At 37.4% G+C, this 17,441-nt stretch overlaps 1 protein-coding gene across 1 annotated transcript; it reads right to left on the reverse strand.

Annotated features, from left to right (window-relative positions):
- Positions 1-3,220: 3,220 nt before the first annotated feature.
- LOC139141854 (uncharacterized) lies at positions 3,221-11,800 on the reverse strand. The gene is made up of 5 exons (XM_070711594.1): positions 11,272-11,800; positions 9,937-10,046; positions 9,263-9,495; positions 4,976-5,099; positions 3,221-4,273 (listed from the first exon to the last, which is right to left on the reverse strand). The coding sequence occupies exons 1-5, from the start codon at positions 11,690-11,692 to the stop codon at positions 3,875-3,877; spliced, it is 1,287 nt and encodes a 428-aa protein (XP_070567695.1). The 5' UTR covers positions 11,693-11,800; the 3' UTR covers positions 3,221-3,874.
- Between the last annotated feature and the right edge of the window lie 5,641 nt (positions 11,801-17,441).

A 17,441-nucleotide genomic window follows, 5' to 3' on the forward strand; every position in this document is an offset into this window, starting at 1 on the left:
GGTACCAGTTTTGATAGCAAAGCATTCAATACAAAACGGCCAACAGTCACATTAGCTTTTAGTGTTAATGTGTCATATCTTGATATGAAAAAATTTCTTCACATTGTTATATATGTAATGATCTGGTTTATCTTTTATCTCTTGAAGAGGTTATATAATATTTTACCAATAAATAGTATTAGCACTCTTTTAACAACACATAATATAATAATATATAATAATAATTTATTTGTAAGGCGACAAACTCCACAGAAAAAAGTGATCACAGCCGCTGAAAGATACATTACAATAAGACCATGGATAACTAATAAAAATATAATTGATCGAGAAAGTTCAAAACAAGCAAAAATCATAAAAAAGTCTAATCAATAGAGAAAGCCAACTTAAAAAGGTGTGTCTTAAGCATACGTTTTAAAGTAATAAAATTATTACAAGAACGAATATTCACTGGAAGCTCGTTCCATAAAAATGGGGCTGCAGAACAGAACACCCTATCACCATACCTTTTTGTCTTGGTCATGAATGTATTGAGTTTAAAATCGTTGGCAGAACGAAGTTTGCGCCTAGGTACATAAAAACTTATCAAAGCTCTCAGATATTGTGGACCAGCACCATATAAACATTTAAAAGTAATAATTAAAATCTGATGTCCAAACCCTAGGGATGTCTTTTTCTCTCCTAAAATTATTTCAGGGAAGTTGTCTGTGCTTCACATTACTGTTTTCTCTAAACAAGTGAAACATTTCATTGAGGTATGTTACTGAAAAGACATGGTACATACATGACAGCATCAATACTCATCAAATTTTCTCAAAGCTTGAAAACTGCACTGTAAATTCTGTAATTTCATAATCATTCTATAAATCAGCAGTGTCATCAACCAAGGAAGTATAGTTACCCAGATGCCACATATTTTTCCCCATTGAATATCTTGTTCAGACTTTTACTAGGGATATATAGATAAGTTTGTTTCATTCAAAAATGTTTGGTACATCACAAACGTTTGTGTGAAGTTTAAGACAAATGTGCGATGGGTGTCCAGTGTGATACTCTACTGACATCTAATACTCAAAGTGCCACATGCACATTGAAAGAATACTTATTAATACAACTTCAATAAATGATAACTAATGATTAGTTATCATTTATTCAATTTGTATTAATAAGAATTCTTTCAGTGTGCTTTTCTCGAAATGAGTCATTGTCAATGGACAATATTCATGTCTTTGGATCTTTCACAACGTCATTATTTAAACAAACTCAAACGGAAGTTGAAATTGATGAACACATTTTATTGATAAACCATGGGGAATGATTTGAACTTCTGAAAATTGACCATAGCAAGGATAATGGAGATAGCAATCAGTGTCATCAAAGATGGAGCTAAATTAGCTCCATGCATCAAAATAGTACGTAGCAGAGACAGTAGCGCAGATGGTCTCTATGAGATGGGCCAGCCAGTTCCTGAATTCAGTTCAGGATCGAAGAACTCGTGCTGGTTGCCGGTGTGATCTGGGGAGTAGCAGTGTTTACACAAATGAAGACGTCCATTGAGACATGGTGTCTTGCATTTACCGGCATTGAACTTGCGGCAGATTTCTGACGCCTTGTTTTCTGGAGTACGGGAATTTCCCCTCTGACGCTTATTTTTAGACTCGCCGTTACAGTTTGGACAATCTGCTTTAAAATAGCCTTTTAGGCCACAACCGAAACATCTTGGGCGCATTAGATGTGGTTGCTGTTCGAAGTAATGAGAGCTGAGCTGGGGATCGGGAACGCCCCAATTAACGAAGCCAGGATGATCGGCAGCACGTAAACGAAAGGCCGTATCGTAACCAAGCCACGCCTCTGGTTTGTACAGCTCGGCTCTGGCGGCAATGATTCTATGGTAGTTTGTAAGCGGTACCGCATCGTCCGGGAAATAGTAAGTCCTGTATGCGCTAAACACCGAATAGCACTGCGACCAAACAACGAACGATGTGATGCCCTTTTTGTTGACGATGCTATGGTCAACGTCAAGTCCCGCAGCAATCGTCAGCACATCGGGGTGTAGGCTGGCAAAGTCGACAAACTTACGCCGGTCGGCAAGAGCAGCTCGTATTGGCAAGGGAACATACGGGAGGTGTAGTGTTGGAGGCGGCAGTTGTGATGGCGAAATTGCCGTTTGGGTGCTGGACACTGCCCGTGGACGAATCAAGGGGGCCGCCATATTTTGCTCAATGTTATGCGTTGGAGCGCCCCTACACACTTCCGTTTCATACATAACATCCGGTTTGTAAGGTTCTGCGCACATGGTATTCGTGTCGATATTCGAGTTGCGCGCACCCACGGTCCTGAGGGTGGATAAAGCGTTGTTTTCCCTGATGGTTACTGAGCATAGTGTATAGGCGTCAGATAGTGTGGAAGCTTACATTAGGTGTCTACAATGTCATACACTGATAAAAGCAGTTGCAAGATTTTAATAATAGAATTAATTTGGATGAATAAAGAAAATGTCAAACTTCTTTTCCGAAAATCATGTGTAACTACTCAGAATTACATTGTATTTTCAAAGTAATAGTTCACAGCTCATCAACCTTTTAACCAAATGTCTTGAAGAATATATGCATTGTTCAGAAATGAATATGCATTTTCAAAGAAGAAAATTGTATTATTGTGTAATGAATGGTCACAAGGCCAAAGGTCACATCTGCCGTTGTCTAGAACTATTTGGTATACCATACTCTGTGAAAACTTTTGGGAAGTATACCAAAATTACAGAATCTGAGTGGTTCTAGAACATCTATAATGCTGTAGGGTTTTTTGCTGGTTCTAGACAATTCTGCATGCTGTGGTTTGTGTGCTGGTTGTGTGGTATCAGACAGCCAACACCATGCTTGAATGTACAACACAGGATGGAAGTTGCTAATTTTGAGCCAAGCCTTACACCTGGGCATGGTTCCGTCTTCACTTTCTGCAAATCTGTCATTCCATCATTGCAAGCATAGCTTACAGTGATCACATTCTATCATAAAACCTGCTTTCAGAAAGAACTTCAAACAGGTTCAATGACATTTTCTTGAAGGTTCAGACAAAATTTGCCACACACACAGGTCACCAAATGTGTCAATTTGATTCAAAGATATTGCATTGCAAAAAGCAATGCACTGCTGTATATAACAGCTTTAAGTTGACCTTTTTAAAATCAAATTGAAATATAGGCTAAACTTCTCATAGGCACAATACTATGAAACTTTATTTTGTCTTAGCTCTCTTAAATAATACATACCGGTAATAAGTAGGAAACTTCAATGGTGGTTGAAAAACTTTTGAATATAATTTGCATAGTTAATAATCTTATCAATGACACAAGTATCTAAAGCACACACCCGACATTGCTCAAGAATGTACAGGCACTACAGTTTGTACGCCATTCAATTACATTGGCAGTATAATACTTCCTTTGGTTTGTCATGCTGGACACTGAACAGATTTCAGGAAGTGTGTTGTCATGGTAACACAGCATTTATAAGTCTAGATCTGAAATCTCATTGAATTCATAGACACTATTTCATATCAGCGGTGCATCAATCATGCACACTGTGCTGTACTAATTGGGATAGGGGTAAGTGTTTGATCTAGAAGGGGGTGGGGGATTCCCCTCTGTCGACATGTTGTCACCCCATAGTAATTTGTCAAGGGGGGACAAGCCTCCCATGAAATGGTGCCAGTCACACCCTAGAGATACGAGTAAACCATCATTTTGAAGTGGTGAAATCTCCCTTAAATTTTCTGAAGGGGAAAATATCTTCTTTCCAAATACTAGGGACAAAATTTGATCTTCACAGAAATTAAAAAAGTGACAGTGATACATAATACTTAATGAAATGTATGATTACTTTAGCTTTGCTAGCTTTCTGGATACTGCTAGGAAGAACATACATATGACCTTGATAGCTTGGTACAGGCATTCAATCCCTGATCCTGTAAATAAGTCTGAGTTTGGAACAGAACTGTAGAATACATATGATGGTTGTAGAGGATTATGTATGGGCCATGAACATGTGCAATCACCTTTGCATTGACACTCCATGGCATCTAGTGTACTGCTGGCAATGTGTGCTCTGGCAAGAAACAGTTGATACTTGTGATCCTTCTTTAAGATTGAGACAAGATATACTATCTTAAAATCATTGTCACCAAATATAGACTCCCTGGCTATTGTCAGACATTCCCGTGACAACTGTGCAATCACATTGTTCCTGCATATGTGGTCAGCGACTTCACAGGACTTCTGTAAAAAAACAAAAAGAGATCTGGTTTGATTTTCATTTTTTCTATAAAAAGCTGAAATTGCAGTTTCACTAATGGTCTTTTGCAGCTTAGATGTTACATCCCTTGTTTCCTGAATTTCATACTTTCTTGGTTGGTTTCACTTTTTCTCTTTCTGCATTTGTTTTAATTTGCCCCTTCTCAACAATTACTAAGAAACTGACTAGTTGTCAGGTGAAAATACTGTTCTGCAAATATTGATGCATGTTATATGAACATTTGACAGAATCTGATTTTAACCAAAGGAGAGCTTAGCACAGATCTGGATTATAAAACTACACAGTAGTATAAAATCCTCTTGTGAATGAGCAAGATTAATAATCACAAGATCACTTTTTCATCTCTGTTCAAACATGTTTCATATGTCCTATGATCAGAAGTCAATTTCAAAATGATATTACTATGCAAATAATGCAAGACGTACGGGGAAAACCTTTTGGTTCATTTATGAAAACTACATGTACACTGATATTGCAATAATGCTTCAGAGTAACAGAGCAACAATCCATTGTAATGTAGTGAATAAAACAGTTGAAATGATATCTTGTGAATATGAACATACAACCAAAGTAATTACCATCTTGTGGATTTGTTTGTACATACCGAACTACTGGAAAACACAAATGTATTGAAGTGACGGAGTGCACAGAATGAAGTATAATACCTCTGTTAGAACTATGAATTGTAAGGTTGTCCCAACATCAGACATTGCTGTTACTTCAACGTTACTGACAGCACAATGATCTTGTCCACAAATCTTTACTCTACGCTTCCTTGAATCTCGGATTCTTTAAAGAGAAAAGGAGGCAGGAGAAACAAATTATAAAATTCAGCTGCATGTCCCTTGACAAACATTTCTCAGTTATTGAGTATTCAGGTTAGACTGAAAGATTCCTTTATGTATGGCTGCTCTGCTGGCTCCAACCACAGTCCCTCTACCACCGTGATAGAGGGACCGTGCTCCAACCCTAATTATATTTAAAACTAACCACAACTGAATATTTGTTCTCCAACATAATCTTGTTGGAACCAATCATATTGCACAGTTGAGTTTATTGACAGCATACTTGGGTAAGAGTACCTCCCACATAGCTCTCACAGTGGATGGTAACACACTTTGATATTATGTAACCAGACTTGATACTACAGATTTTGAAAGGCATAACATTTCAAGGACATATTACCAGGAGAAGATAAACATTGCATCCCTCACTGTACCGTTGAGCAGTCAGTGTTTGTGGAAGTGGAAGGACACATTGTTTATAACATACACTGGTTCTCTCTATGGTAGATGGGAAGACCACAAGTTACAACACTGCTCTTGGCCATGGTCTTTGTTTTGTCGTGCAGTTCTCTGCTAGATAAACATCGACCTGTTCTCAATTTTGTACCGGTACAGTGCAATATCTAGATATTGCACTGCACCGGTGCAATATCTAGATATTGCACCGGAGCAGTGCAATATCTAGATATTGCACTGCACCGGTGCAATATCTAGATATTGCACCGCACCGGTGCAATATCTAGATATTGCACCGCACCGGTGCAATATCTAGATATTGCACTGCTCCGGTGCAATATCTAATATCGAAATCAAACGAGTGCAAACTTGACAACAGGTGGCCGTTACCACACAGTGACCGACACAACAGAAACACTACAAAAACACCCAACAACAAATGACAGTAGAAAGGACTTTAATACACCATGATTTAATTGAATGTCTACATTACAACATTACTTTTTATCGAAATTCAAAGATATGTTTGCTCCCTCTGGAAGATCGGCCTCAAAATGAACGTAACGGACGCTGCTCTTGTTTCTTTATGAATTTCGACGTTCGAACATTCTTCCACCTGGCACTTCAATTCTTCGTCACACTCCTCTTTTATCGACTGTTTTCCCGGCCCAAAATCTGCCAACTTCGCCATTTTAGGTGGCCTTCCTTGCAAAACTTTGCTCACCTTGAACTGCTGTTCGATGCTTGTTCTCTGTAACACAAATACAAAACTGATTAAATGAGACAGTTAAGATTTTTGATTATGCACGTGAACAATACATCGGCAAATGCACGGCATTGAAACCAGAGCAAATATAAACATTTTAGAAATGCCATCGCATGATAGTCCAACTACCGTCATTCATTCGGTACCACTTTTCCGTTTGTACCCAAAAGTTTATCAGTTTATACAAAGTTAATGATACCAAGTTTTCTTTTTGATCAATTATATGAATAAACGTCTCGAGTTATAATTTACTATGTTGTAATTTATTACTACCTTGTAAGATCTAATAGCAGAACTTCGATGACCCGTTTTTTCAGCAATTAGTTGTTCGTCCATACCATCGGCAATAAGCGAGTGGCAGCTGTGGCCCGTAGACTGTGGTTCGTATAGTATCCTTCATTCCCGCGTTTTCGCAGAGTCTTGCCACAGTTTTCATTGGTGTATTCCTCCCAACTGGCATCGTAGAATACCAACAATCTGCGGTTATTTTCTTGGCCGGCTGCAAATAGTTTACGTCTTGAGGGCGATCTGAAGGACTAAATTGACATAAACGTGTTAATTATCCGAAATCGGTTAGGGATACAATTAAAAGTTGGACTTGGTGAAGTAATATAGTATACTGATCATGTCAACGTTAACATTAAGGTTGTATGCATCTCGTTATCCATGCTTGTCAGATAATTTCAGCTATTGGCAGAATATGCCAAGGTTTTTATTCATTAAAATATATAAGTTCACTGGGCTTAATTTTGAAGAAAGGCGCCCTCTATCAGCCAATATTTCTCGTTCAACAAATTTTACTCAGAATATTACAAAACCACCGAAAATTAGTAATTTCGAGCGTCGTAGTGGACGACCCAGTAGACCGGACAATCGAATTAATTGTTCACATTATGCGCAGTGGAAAGCGCCACAACCAAAATAATCAAGGCACGATATACTTGGAACATCTACCATGGCTCTAGTAAAGTACACTTCAACACTGAAGCAAAACAGGATTCTTACCAAAGTTTGTTGTATGTATCATACAATCGCACAATGCATCTCTCCTTGCAGTCTGTGTTTTCGAACGCAGTTGTAACTTTACGCTTCACTTTCCTTGATGCCAAGCCACCACTGTTTGTTTTTGACACGTCCTCGGTGTATTCCAGATAATATTTCCCAACAATCTCACAGTATTTTTTGCAAATTTGGCCAGGGCGTAAATTCCTGTGCTCTTGGCCCCCTCTCAAAGCAAAATTTATTCCGAAAAGGACGACCTGAGCGTCCAATAGAGTTTGTGGTGTAAAATCGCCAATCAATTTCCTGCTCCAAAATTTGTTCTCATCGTCTACACTCAACACCATGGCCTGTCGCTTTTCCGTACCAATTCCTTTAGCGCTCCTTGTTTTCATGATACAATCTAAAGTATCTTTTAGCTGTTTAAAGGTGGGGTCATTCAGAAACTGGCAGCTTTTACCCATTACTGACAAATGGTTTTGTATAATCATCACTAATTCATACAAACTTTGTCCAGGAATCATTTCCATCTTTTTTCTTTATTTCAGAAACAAAGCGTGACAATGCAAAATTTAATTCATCTTTCGTCATTTCCTCGAGTTTAGGATGTATTACACTAATATTAAATGACGGGTCTAAGGCCAACTTATTTCTCTCGTTTTGCCAGAAATTAAATGTGTTTACGGCCCAACTATTTTTGTTTAGGGTGTTTTTAGGAATCCTTTCAATCGCCATTCTTTCTATCTCTTTGTCACTTTTTATATCCAAACGGGAGGGGCAAGGTGTGTCAGAATGAACAGGCAACGTGTCTCTTACAAGCAGTGGAACAGGCTTTGACATACCAGGAGGCGCAACGTCGACAGCGAGACTTTCTACTTGTGCCGAGCCTTCTCCCAGTTCACCCAGTAACTCTCCAAAGTCTTGAAACAGCCAGTCGTCTTCTTCAGGGTTATCACTTTCAGTGGGGTTTCGGAAAGTATTTTGTGTAATGAACACTTCTTCATCGCTGTCACTCAGCATGATGCTTGCAGTTCAGCTGCAGTGTCACCAATGACAAAAACGTGCACGTTTGAAAGCCACGTCTATGCTCCGTGTAGAACACGTGGAAATTCCCATGTGTTTATCCTTAGCCAATGAAATAGTACTATACACAGGTGTGCACTTTCAAAATGGCCATTAATTAATTGCTGTAATCTGATTGGTCCGTGCCCACTCGCAGGTGCAAGGTCACGTGTTGTAAGTCGGATAATGCACTCGTGTCGTGCAATCGTTCAGATATTGAACGGCACTCGGGCCTACGGCCCTCGTGCCGTTCAATATCTGAACGATTGCACTCCACTCGTGCATTATCCTATACAGAAATCTTTAAAAACTATTTGCATTAGGCTTAATTTTATTTTGAATGTTTGAGGAGCCAGCTGTGTCAGCTTGGGGCACTGCAACTTTTTGTTTAGCCCACAGCAGTAACCTATATAGTACACTGTGCCTTCAGCTAGCAATTTACATGACTGAATCTTTCAGTTCAATTACTTCTAGATAATGGAAGGATACTATTACAACATTCTTGACATGACAAATGAACTGGTTTGATAAAACTCATGTCTGCATCCACTTTCCATTCCTAGAGCTGTCACTGAAACATGTCAGAACCACCATCCTTCAAAGTTAGTGCAATGTCTGTCTGTACATGATTCAATATACAGTGTAATAACTTTACTGATAGGTTCATTTTGTTGTTATTATTCTCAAGTCCAAGTTTATTAATATTACTCTGTGATGTATGAACCAATATCAATTCTGGGACATCAGCATAGCAACGTCTTCAAAGCCTGAGAGTTTGTTCATACAATCTGCCGTTCAACAATTTCATTGTCATGTTGTTCTTGAATGCAAATATAAGTAATTACAACTGCATTACCGGTAATAATAGACTTGTACATAATTACCTAATTTTGGCATTACACTTGGTTTCTGTTGCTGCAGATCTTATGATATCTGCAAGTAGATCATCCATAGATGATTCACTGGGTCTCAAATGTTGTTGCCTGTGATTTGGTCCATCTCCTTGAATACTGTCTTCAAGCTTTTTGGCCTCTGTCCATGTGAGCAATGTGTTGGTGTGATTCAGGACTTTTATTTCATCTTCTGGTTTGGTGGCTCTTGAAGACTTTCTTAATTTCTGGAAATACATGCATTGGCATTTTGTAAGATGAGGTTCCCTTGGCAGGTAAATGACAAAGCAAAGAGCTTGTGAATAAGAGAGCAACAGAAGACAAAATATTCTCTATTGTACCAAGTCTTTACCGCCGTAAAGAATATCCAGATGACATGTACTGTACTTTGTAGCTATTATCATAGTGCAGAATTTCATCCAGGCTGTGGGACTGGACTGCAGAATTCCCACAATATTAGTGTGGCATGTCTGTCATACTGAAAGGGGTTTAGTCCCACAACAGGATGACATCTAATCATACCACTTACAGACATTGTACCAAAGATTTCAATGCTCCTAACTAATCCTGCATCATCAATTTTTGTTTTGTAAATGATTTGAAACCATGAGTACTTTGCAAGATTAATCAGCACTGAAAACTAGTAATATAAGATTGGAATTACTTGCCACTACTGTCTTCTGTGCAACTTCTTCCAGACGTTCTTTTTGACACCGGCTTACATTTGGATGAAACTGTCGCCATAAGTATAGGAATGTGTCATCTAAAGATTCGCAATCTAAGGGAGATAATTATTATTATTGATTATTTTGAGAACCAGCACAGAAATTAATTAATATTTCATGAATTAATATTGCATATCTACAAAACCAAAATAAAATGCAGCAGCATGTACCTACTTGTCTTGGCACTGAATTGACATTGACATTCAAAATTAATCAAAAAGTTTGATAAATTCATCAGATATATGTTTGTACCTGACATGCTATGTGCAGAGAAAGATATTTTACATTAGGACACTTCCATACCTAACCAATGTGATGCAACAATGAAAGAGATCTACCTAATAAGCACTGGAAATGTAATTTTAAATCCAAGTGCATATTCAGATATGCATTGTGAAAGGCGTGTGTATTTGACACAAAACTTGCATCACCTGTATCATAATACACTTTTTCATTTGTGAATGTAAACTTTTTTCACTGCTACGCAATATTTTCATAAATCTCCCTGCTATTCGTCTCACATTATCAGTAAACAAGTATGCAATCTTTTGGAAAACAGAACATGAAATGGTGTTTTCTCAAGGGCGTGCAGCTTACATATGGGTTGTTCAAAATTGAAGAAAATCTAATTAGAAAAATAGCCTTGGTGCATTTGCAAAAAAATAATTGACTGGCTTATAGTATTTTAAAAGTGTGTAAACGGAAAAGATGAATCCTTATACTTTGGAAATTGGGGAAAAGTAGCATTCTGACACGCCCCCCCCCCCCCCCCCCTTCCCAAGGTCTTATGGTGCATCCCTTGATATCTGTCCAGTTGCAATTAAAATCAGATGTAGAGTACGGCGACTCTGTACTTGCGCGGTTTTCTCTTGCTGTCGCGACAGCAAGCTCTACATCTGATTTTAATCAGATTGGCGTTCGGCGTGTATTTTGCTTACATGTCGAAGAAATGGTAATTTGAACCATTTTGGTGTCACTATTGCGTCAACAATAATTTTTGGAAGATTTTGAACATACTCTAGTGAACGGACAGTAGATTTTATGAACCTTTAATACTGTCAGTCAGTGTTATTTCTTACACGGACAGAATGTAAACCCACAGCTGCGAAGTCCTGTTCGATTTCGCTGGAGCTGGAGGCAAATATTGAATCACCGTCACGTATATTTTTTTTGATTGCACACTTTCGAATTGATCGGCAGAAGATTTTAATCAATGATCTGTGTAACAGAAGGCGCGTTCAATCATGTTTACTGGGTAAAGATCGCACAATTGCTCACCATCTATCATTTTCAGTCTTCCTTTCTTTAGTTCATCAGAGGTAACTATGCTTTCATGAGTCGATAACAGCGCCAGTCTACTTTTCTCTGTTGCACTGTTTATAATTTTCTTCGTGGATGGCGACAGGTCCGATTGGCATGGCAACGGATTGTCCACTTCAAAATTGGTTGGGAATCCCACCAACCATTCACACAAGTAACGATCCAAGTCGTCACTGAGTTCATCGTAGTCTGCTAACTCGACGGCCCGTATGTTCAGAACATTCATGTGCGTTGTGCTCCAGTTCGAGGCACTGAAATCCCCAATCAGCGTGTGTGGACTTTGGCAATCACTTGAATTACAAATCCCGTTCAGATACAGAGAACAGTGTTGTTCATTGATTGGCACTCGTCGAAGTTCATCCACTGATTTGGATGCCATGCTGACATTGATCAACCAGGCTCAGAGACTCAGTAACGGACATCAGACTTTACATACCGCAGTCAAAACTCGCAACTGTCCTCAACTTCGAAGTCTAGTCGCCTGCCCGATTTCGACCGCTGGCTGCGCTGCTCACGAAAATACGGACCATGCGGACGGCCAATGCAGAATATCCTCCTCAATTCAACTGTCTCCCAGAGTTTGACCTCTGACTCAGCTACTTCCATCCAGGATAGACGGAAAAAAGGTTGATCAAACATGACCATAAAAGCTCATCTTTCCATAGGGAAAAATGGTTGATGAAGTGTATCGCTAAATTGTGTCTGTGGTTGCAATAAACGTCGTCAAGACCTCCACATTTTCGTTCTTTTTTACTGAGTTATGTCAAAAAGTATCTGGAAACCTTCATAGTACAAGAGGCAGATAGTGAAGGAATGTTGGGATGTAATTTAATTTCCACAGTGATATAGAGCACAAAAATTATTTCCTCCCTCATTTGAATGTTCAAGCTCACCCAGGACATTAATTACTAGTAAATGCTACATCCTTTGTTCTGTTTATATGAATCTTTCATTTTGCATGCAGATTTGATGTTGTTTTTTTTTGTTTTTTTGAAAAGGATAAATTTATTCCAACAAAGTGGCAAATAAAACAAAGCTACATAACTGTGAATGTGTCAAGTGTTTGAACAAAATTACAATGCAACTTGTCTGAAAAAAATCAGTCATTTATCTTAAAAGAGCATCATATGAATGCATTCAGGATGCATCCTGCTCCTTCAAGCCTAAGGGACTGGTCAGTTTCTTCGGCCTCGGGGGGCCGGTGGATTATTTTTTGCCGACGTCAAAAAGTGGCTGACCCCCCCTATTCCAAATTTTGAAAACAGGGTGACCCCCCCTATTCCAAATTTCTAAACAGGGTGACCCCCCCCCCCCCCCGGGCGCGACAAAGGTAAAACAAAAGATGGACATAAATTATATATATATATATATATATATATATATATATATATATATATATATATATATATATATTATATTTTACATATATTTATATTTTAAATAGTCATTCTATGTTTTAGTGAAATTGTTGACATGTCAGTTGTAAGATAGGAATTTCAAAGTGTCAATCTTAAAGTTTAAATACAGTACATTTTGAATGAGCTGTATTTTGAATGAGCTGTGAATGTATGATTTCACACTTTCTCTGCTTAACCAGATGTCCTGAACTGTTGTACAGAAATGGATGTCAATCATTAATATCAAAGAGGAAAAAGCAGTGAATCAAAAACTTTCATGGGTGTTAAGACTTGCCAACCATGCAATTAAATCTACTGAGGAGCCATAGAGAGCTTTTTTAGCCAAATCTGATGTGTACAGTGTCTGAGAGGACCTTTTCTTGTGTAACATTGAAACCATAAAAGCACAGCTAATAATGACAAAAACTGCCTTTTTTAACTGTTATTTTGTTCATAAAAAGCATCTTTCTACAGAAAACCTATGAAACAAAGAAAATAATTGCATCAATGAGAAGGAAAGATATCTTGTCATTTTTCTATCTCTAAAATAAGTCACTGTATCAAATATATATTGTGAAATATTTGTGCATGTTGGTTTCTCATACTGAATTCTCACAGAGAGAACAGAAAAGTATCAGGACTTTGTCATCCTTTTCATATGAAATGCAGATTTCATAATGGTACACTTTCACTTAGCAAACATCAAGATATCTCTGAAAGTATGGCGCCCGAAGGGCGCGCCAAAAATATGAAACATCCTGATATCTCTGATATATATGCCTTGTATATTAAAGTCATGCACCTGAAGGGCATGCTGAAAGATGTATGATATATTAAAGTAATGAGCTTGAAGAGCACGCTGAAAAATATTGAACATACAGATATCTCTGATGTATGTATGCTTGAAATGTTAAAGTTGGGCGTGCTGAAAAATATGACTGATTATTAAAGTTACGCGCCCGAAGGGCGCGCCGAAAAATACAACTGAATGATGAATTTTGTGGCTGACACTAGCATTTTAGGCAATGATGAGCTTGTGTAAAAATTCAAAAACACACTGACCCCCCCTATTGGGCATTTCAAAAACATGGTGACCCCCCCTATCACCAAAGTCAAAAACAGGGTGACCCCCCCATGAATCCACTGGCCCCCCCCCCAGGCTGAAGAAACTGACCAGTCCCTAAGGCTTGAAAACTTTGTGATATAATTCTCAACTTTGTTCATTATTTTATAAGTGAAATATAAATGTGTTAATCCATGAGCGAAGATAACATTTCAATTGCATAACATAGGATTGAAGGGAAACTTTAATCCCATGAAGAGTAACAGAATTTTGAATATTCCAAACTGTGTATTTTACAAAGGAAGTGAAAGTTTATAATATCTGATGTTGCATTGTTATCATTTTCAATTCCTGCAATTGCTAATCTTTTGATAGTGATATTGTTATTGATATTGTGTTTTCTGACAAAGAAAGAAATACATTTCTGCCAGATTTCTTTCCATATTTACACTCAAATAGGATGTGTTTCAGTGTTTTTTCTTGACCACAAATATGGCATTTCCCATCACTTGTGTTGCTGAACCATTGATTAGTGGATAGCGCCCTCTATGTTGGTAGTTGTCCTGTACAGTGGGAATGCGAGATGTCAATGATACTGTACTCTCTCGAGAGATTACTTCTTGCTCAAAGATTTTCAAATTCCTGTAAAAATTGACTGTCAACACATTTCATACTCATGCAAAATCGACATTATTTTGTTTTTCATTCCCCAGGGTTTCAATTTCTATTTAAACAGGTCCACAGTCGCACCTTTGTGTTTACAATTAGGAGAACAGATGTATTGTTTTCCACCTTTGTCAGTGTTGTACATAGTGTGAGATGCTGTTTACATTACTTAGCTAACTAAACCATGCTGAAATATTGAATGACACACGAGTGCACTTATCCTGTTTGACACCAGAATAATCAAATCAGGAAGAGTGGTGCACCACTGGGCTGACATCAGCTGAAGCTGGGCTAATCAACTGAACATGAATGGCTAAACTTGTTTGTTTTTAACCAATGCAATCACAGAGAAACATCTGATAAAAGATCTGTGCAGTATCCTGACAAGCAACTGCTACCGATGCATTTGTATGAATAAAGACAATCTGAATAGGAGCAACACGATATACTGAGTCCAACAAAACTTGTAATGTACATCATACGTATTAAACATTTATTTACTGAATATAAAAGCAGTGACAGAACTTACAAATACTGTTGACAGGAAACATATACCAAAGGTTTGAAGTCTGTATAATGCACAGAAATGATAAATAATGACAAATACTGTGTTAGAGTTAATGGTACTGAATTCAGCAGTTAAGTTAATATATAACAGTAAAGAGTATTATGCAGATATCTTGTATTCTATATCCCAAATTAACACTTGACATTGCTATGACCTGGGAATTCTACACTTTGTTCAGCCTCATGTAATGATTCATAGAACACAAAGATTTGTGGCAGAGATAGATGATGACAAAATGAAATACACTTCAATGATGTATTTCTGGTACCGGTACAATTCATACCAGAAACTGTCATCACAGTATACACAGGGCTTGTTGACTAACAATTCTATGATATTGAAGAACTTGACAATAAAGAAATTACAAACACTTCAAGTTACACAATATAAACTCAATCATATTCTCCCAAAACATGTTCAATTTTTACTTTATCTCGTTTAATATGGGTGATAAAATCAATAAATCAAGTTTGTTACTTAGTTTCTATGTCAAGTACACCAAGTAAAACTGAGTCATTTTGACAGCTGTCCAGTACTTTTCACCAAGCCATGAACATGGGAAATACAAAAAAATTGAGCGTAATAAAATCAGGTTGGGGGGTCCTTTCAGTGGGAAAAGCCACTCTAAATATTTCAGGAGTTAATTAAAATTCAAAGGTGTTTTGCTGAATATTGCAAACCACACTCAGTTTCATGTTGTTTGTGATAAGACTACAATACTTGACAACTACATTCAGTAATATTGCTTGCTGCCCTACATGTCAGTGTTGATGTTCTACTGTTATGAGGACACAGACTTACATCTACACCTTCTTGCTTCTACTTTCAATATTGTACAATGCCTGCAAAAATAAATGCCCTCTGCCAAGTTTCTGCAAAAACCAAACTAATAGAGCTTTTCATTCTTTTGCCCTCATGGTGGAAGAAATCAACAAGTGTAATTGTCAAACCATTTCATTAATAATGTAATTTATAACACACACTTATCACGATTAAATTGGATACAATTTCACTGTTACTATCTTGATACAGTACATGAATTGTACATAGTAATACGTGTAGTACTGAGGTACATGTTAAGTATTCTGGACAGGTGATATTTTATTACACTGTCTACGGTACTCTAATAGCAAGGTTTAGTGTACAACACAGCAATAATAATGAGTTTATTCCAAGACCAATGCCAGGCATCCTTTCCATTTCTCAGACCCTTTTAATGTCTATGAAAGAAAAATCATGAGAAAAGGATAGGTAAATTTTTTCCTATATATGCTGGAAATAAATATTGGCAGGATTTTTTTATGTAGGGATTTTCTCAGGGAGCTAGGTAGCTGGTCAAAGAAAACCCTAATCAAGGTGTTAATGGGTTTGAAATATTTGCATAATGGCAAACTCAGGAACTTTCAACTACACAAATTGTGTATTCTGCTGGATAACACTCTATTGATCATGCTTGGCATGTATTAGCAATGAATGAAATGATTCCTGAAAGTATTGCACTCACAATAGCAAAAATATTGATTTTTTATCTCTGTGTTACATTACCAGATGAACCATGATTTGTAAAATATAATGTATAAAATTTTATCTATTTTTCAGATGAATTTTGACTCATAAAATGTAATTTTTGTAAAATGCATCTCTTTCCAGACACAACAAATACAATGGATATTTGATAGGAATAAAATGCATTAAGGATTTCTGAAATGCTGGGGATATTGAGACATCATGAAAAGTTTGAGAAATGCGACAACACGGTAAAACATTCAGTATGACATTCTAATCAAAACAGATACAACATCATAAGGGAAATCATTTTCCTATAGAATACAGTGTACATTTTGTAGTTAGGTGAATGTGTAACAATAGAAATTGTGCATTTCATAAATAGGCAAGCAAATAGCACCTTGCAACAATGAAGCATAGATAGTTCTTGTTTACAGAGTGCAGACAGCAGCTTTTTTTACCATCAAAGTACAAACAAAAAGAGCAGTGTAAAGCCATCTGAAATAACATTGTTCCCTGAATGGGATAGAAAGTTACATAAATGAATACCACATCATTGCTGTCTTGATTATATGCACACATTAATATTGCACAAATTTTGACTCATCTTTTGTCCGTTGTCCTGAAAGGATCGAGGTAGATTCCTAGCATAAAACAGCGTGAGAGATTGAAGGAAATTACTAAAACTACTGTCAACTTATCAGGAATGCTCTTGATGAAGGAGTAAGATGATTTGGTCCAAACACCATTAAGATTTTTACATTTGATGACTCATTAGCAAGTCTACAAACCATACAAATGTCTAGTATCTCACTGTGCTATGAGTCCACTCGTGTAGTTTGTTTCTATTCTTGCAATAAGGTGACACCAAGCTGCCAAACAAAGCTGCCAAACTAATTCATGGTGATACACTGGAAACCTAACATAC

The sequence above is a fragment of the Ptychodera flava genome, chromosome 10, assembly GCF_041260155.1.
Source record: "Ptychodera flava strain L36383 chromosome 10, AS_Pfla_20210202, whole genome shotgun sequence".
NCBI classification, from domain to species: Eukaryota; Metazoa; Hemichordata; class Enteropneusta; family Ptychoderidae; genus Ptychodera; species Ptychodera flava.

What these genes read in the sequence shown, in the direction of transcription:
- LOC139141854 (XM_070711594.1), bottom strand. Translation starts at nt 11,692, where the DNA reads ATGGCATCCAAATCAGTGGATGAACTTCGACGAGTGCCAATCAATGAA. An exon ending in AAGACTGAAAATGATAGATG is followed by an intron (nt 10,047 to 11,271) that starts GTGAGCAATTGT and finishes TATCTCCCTTAG; the next exon opens with ATTGCGAATCTTTAGATGAC. An exon ending in AAGTGTAATGCCAAAATTAG is followed by an intron (nt 5,100 to 9,262) that starts GTAATTATGTAC and finishes TTCTCTTTAAAG; the next exon opens with AATCCGAGATTCAAGGAAGC.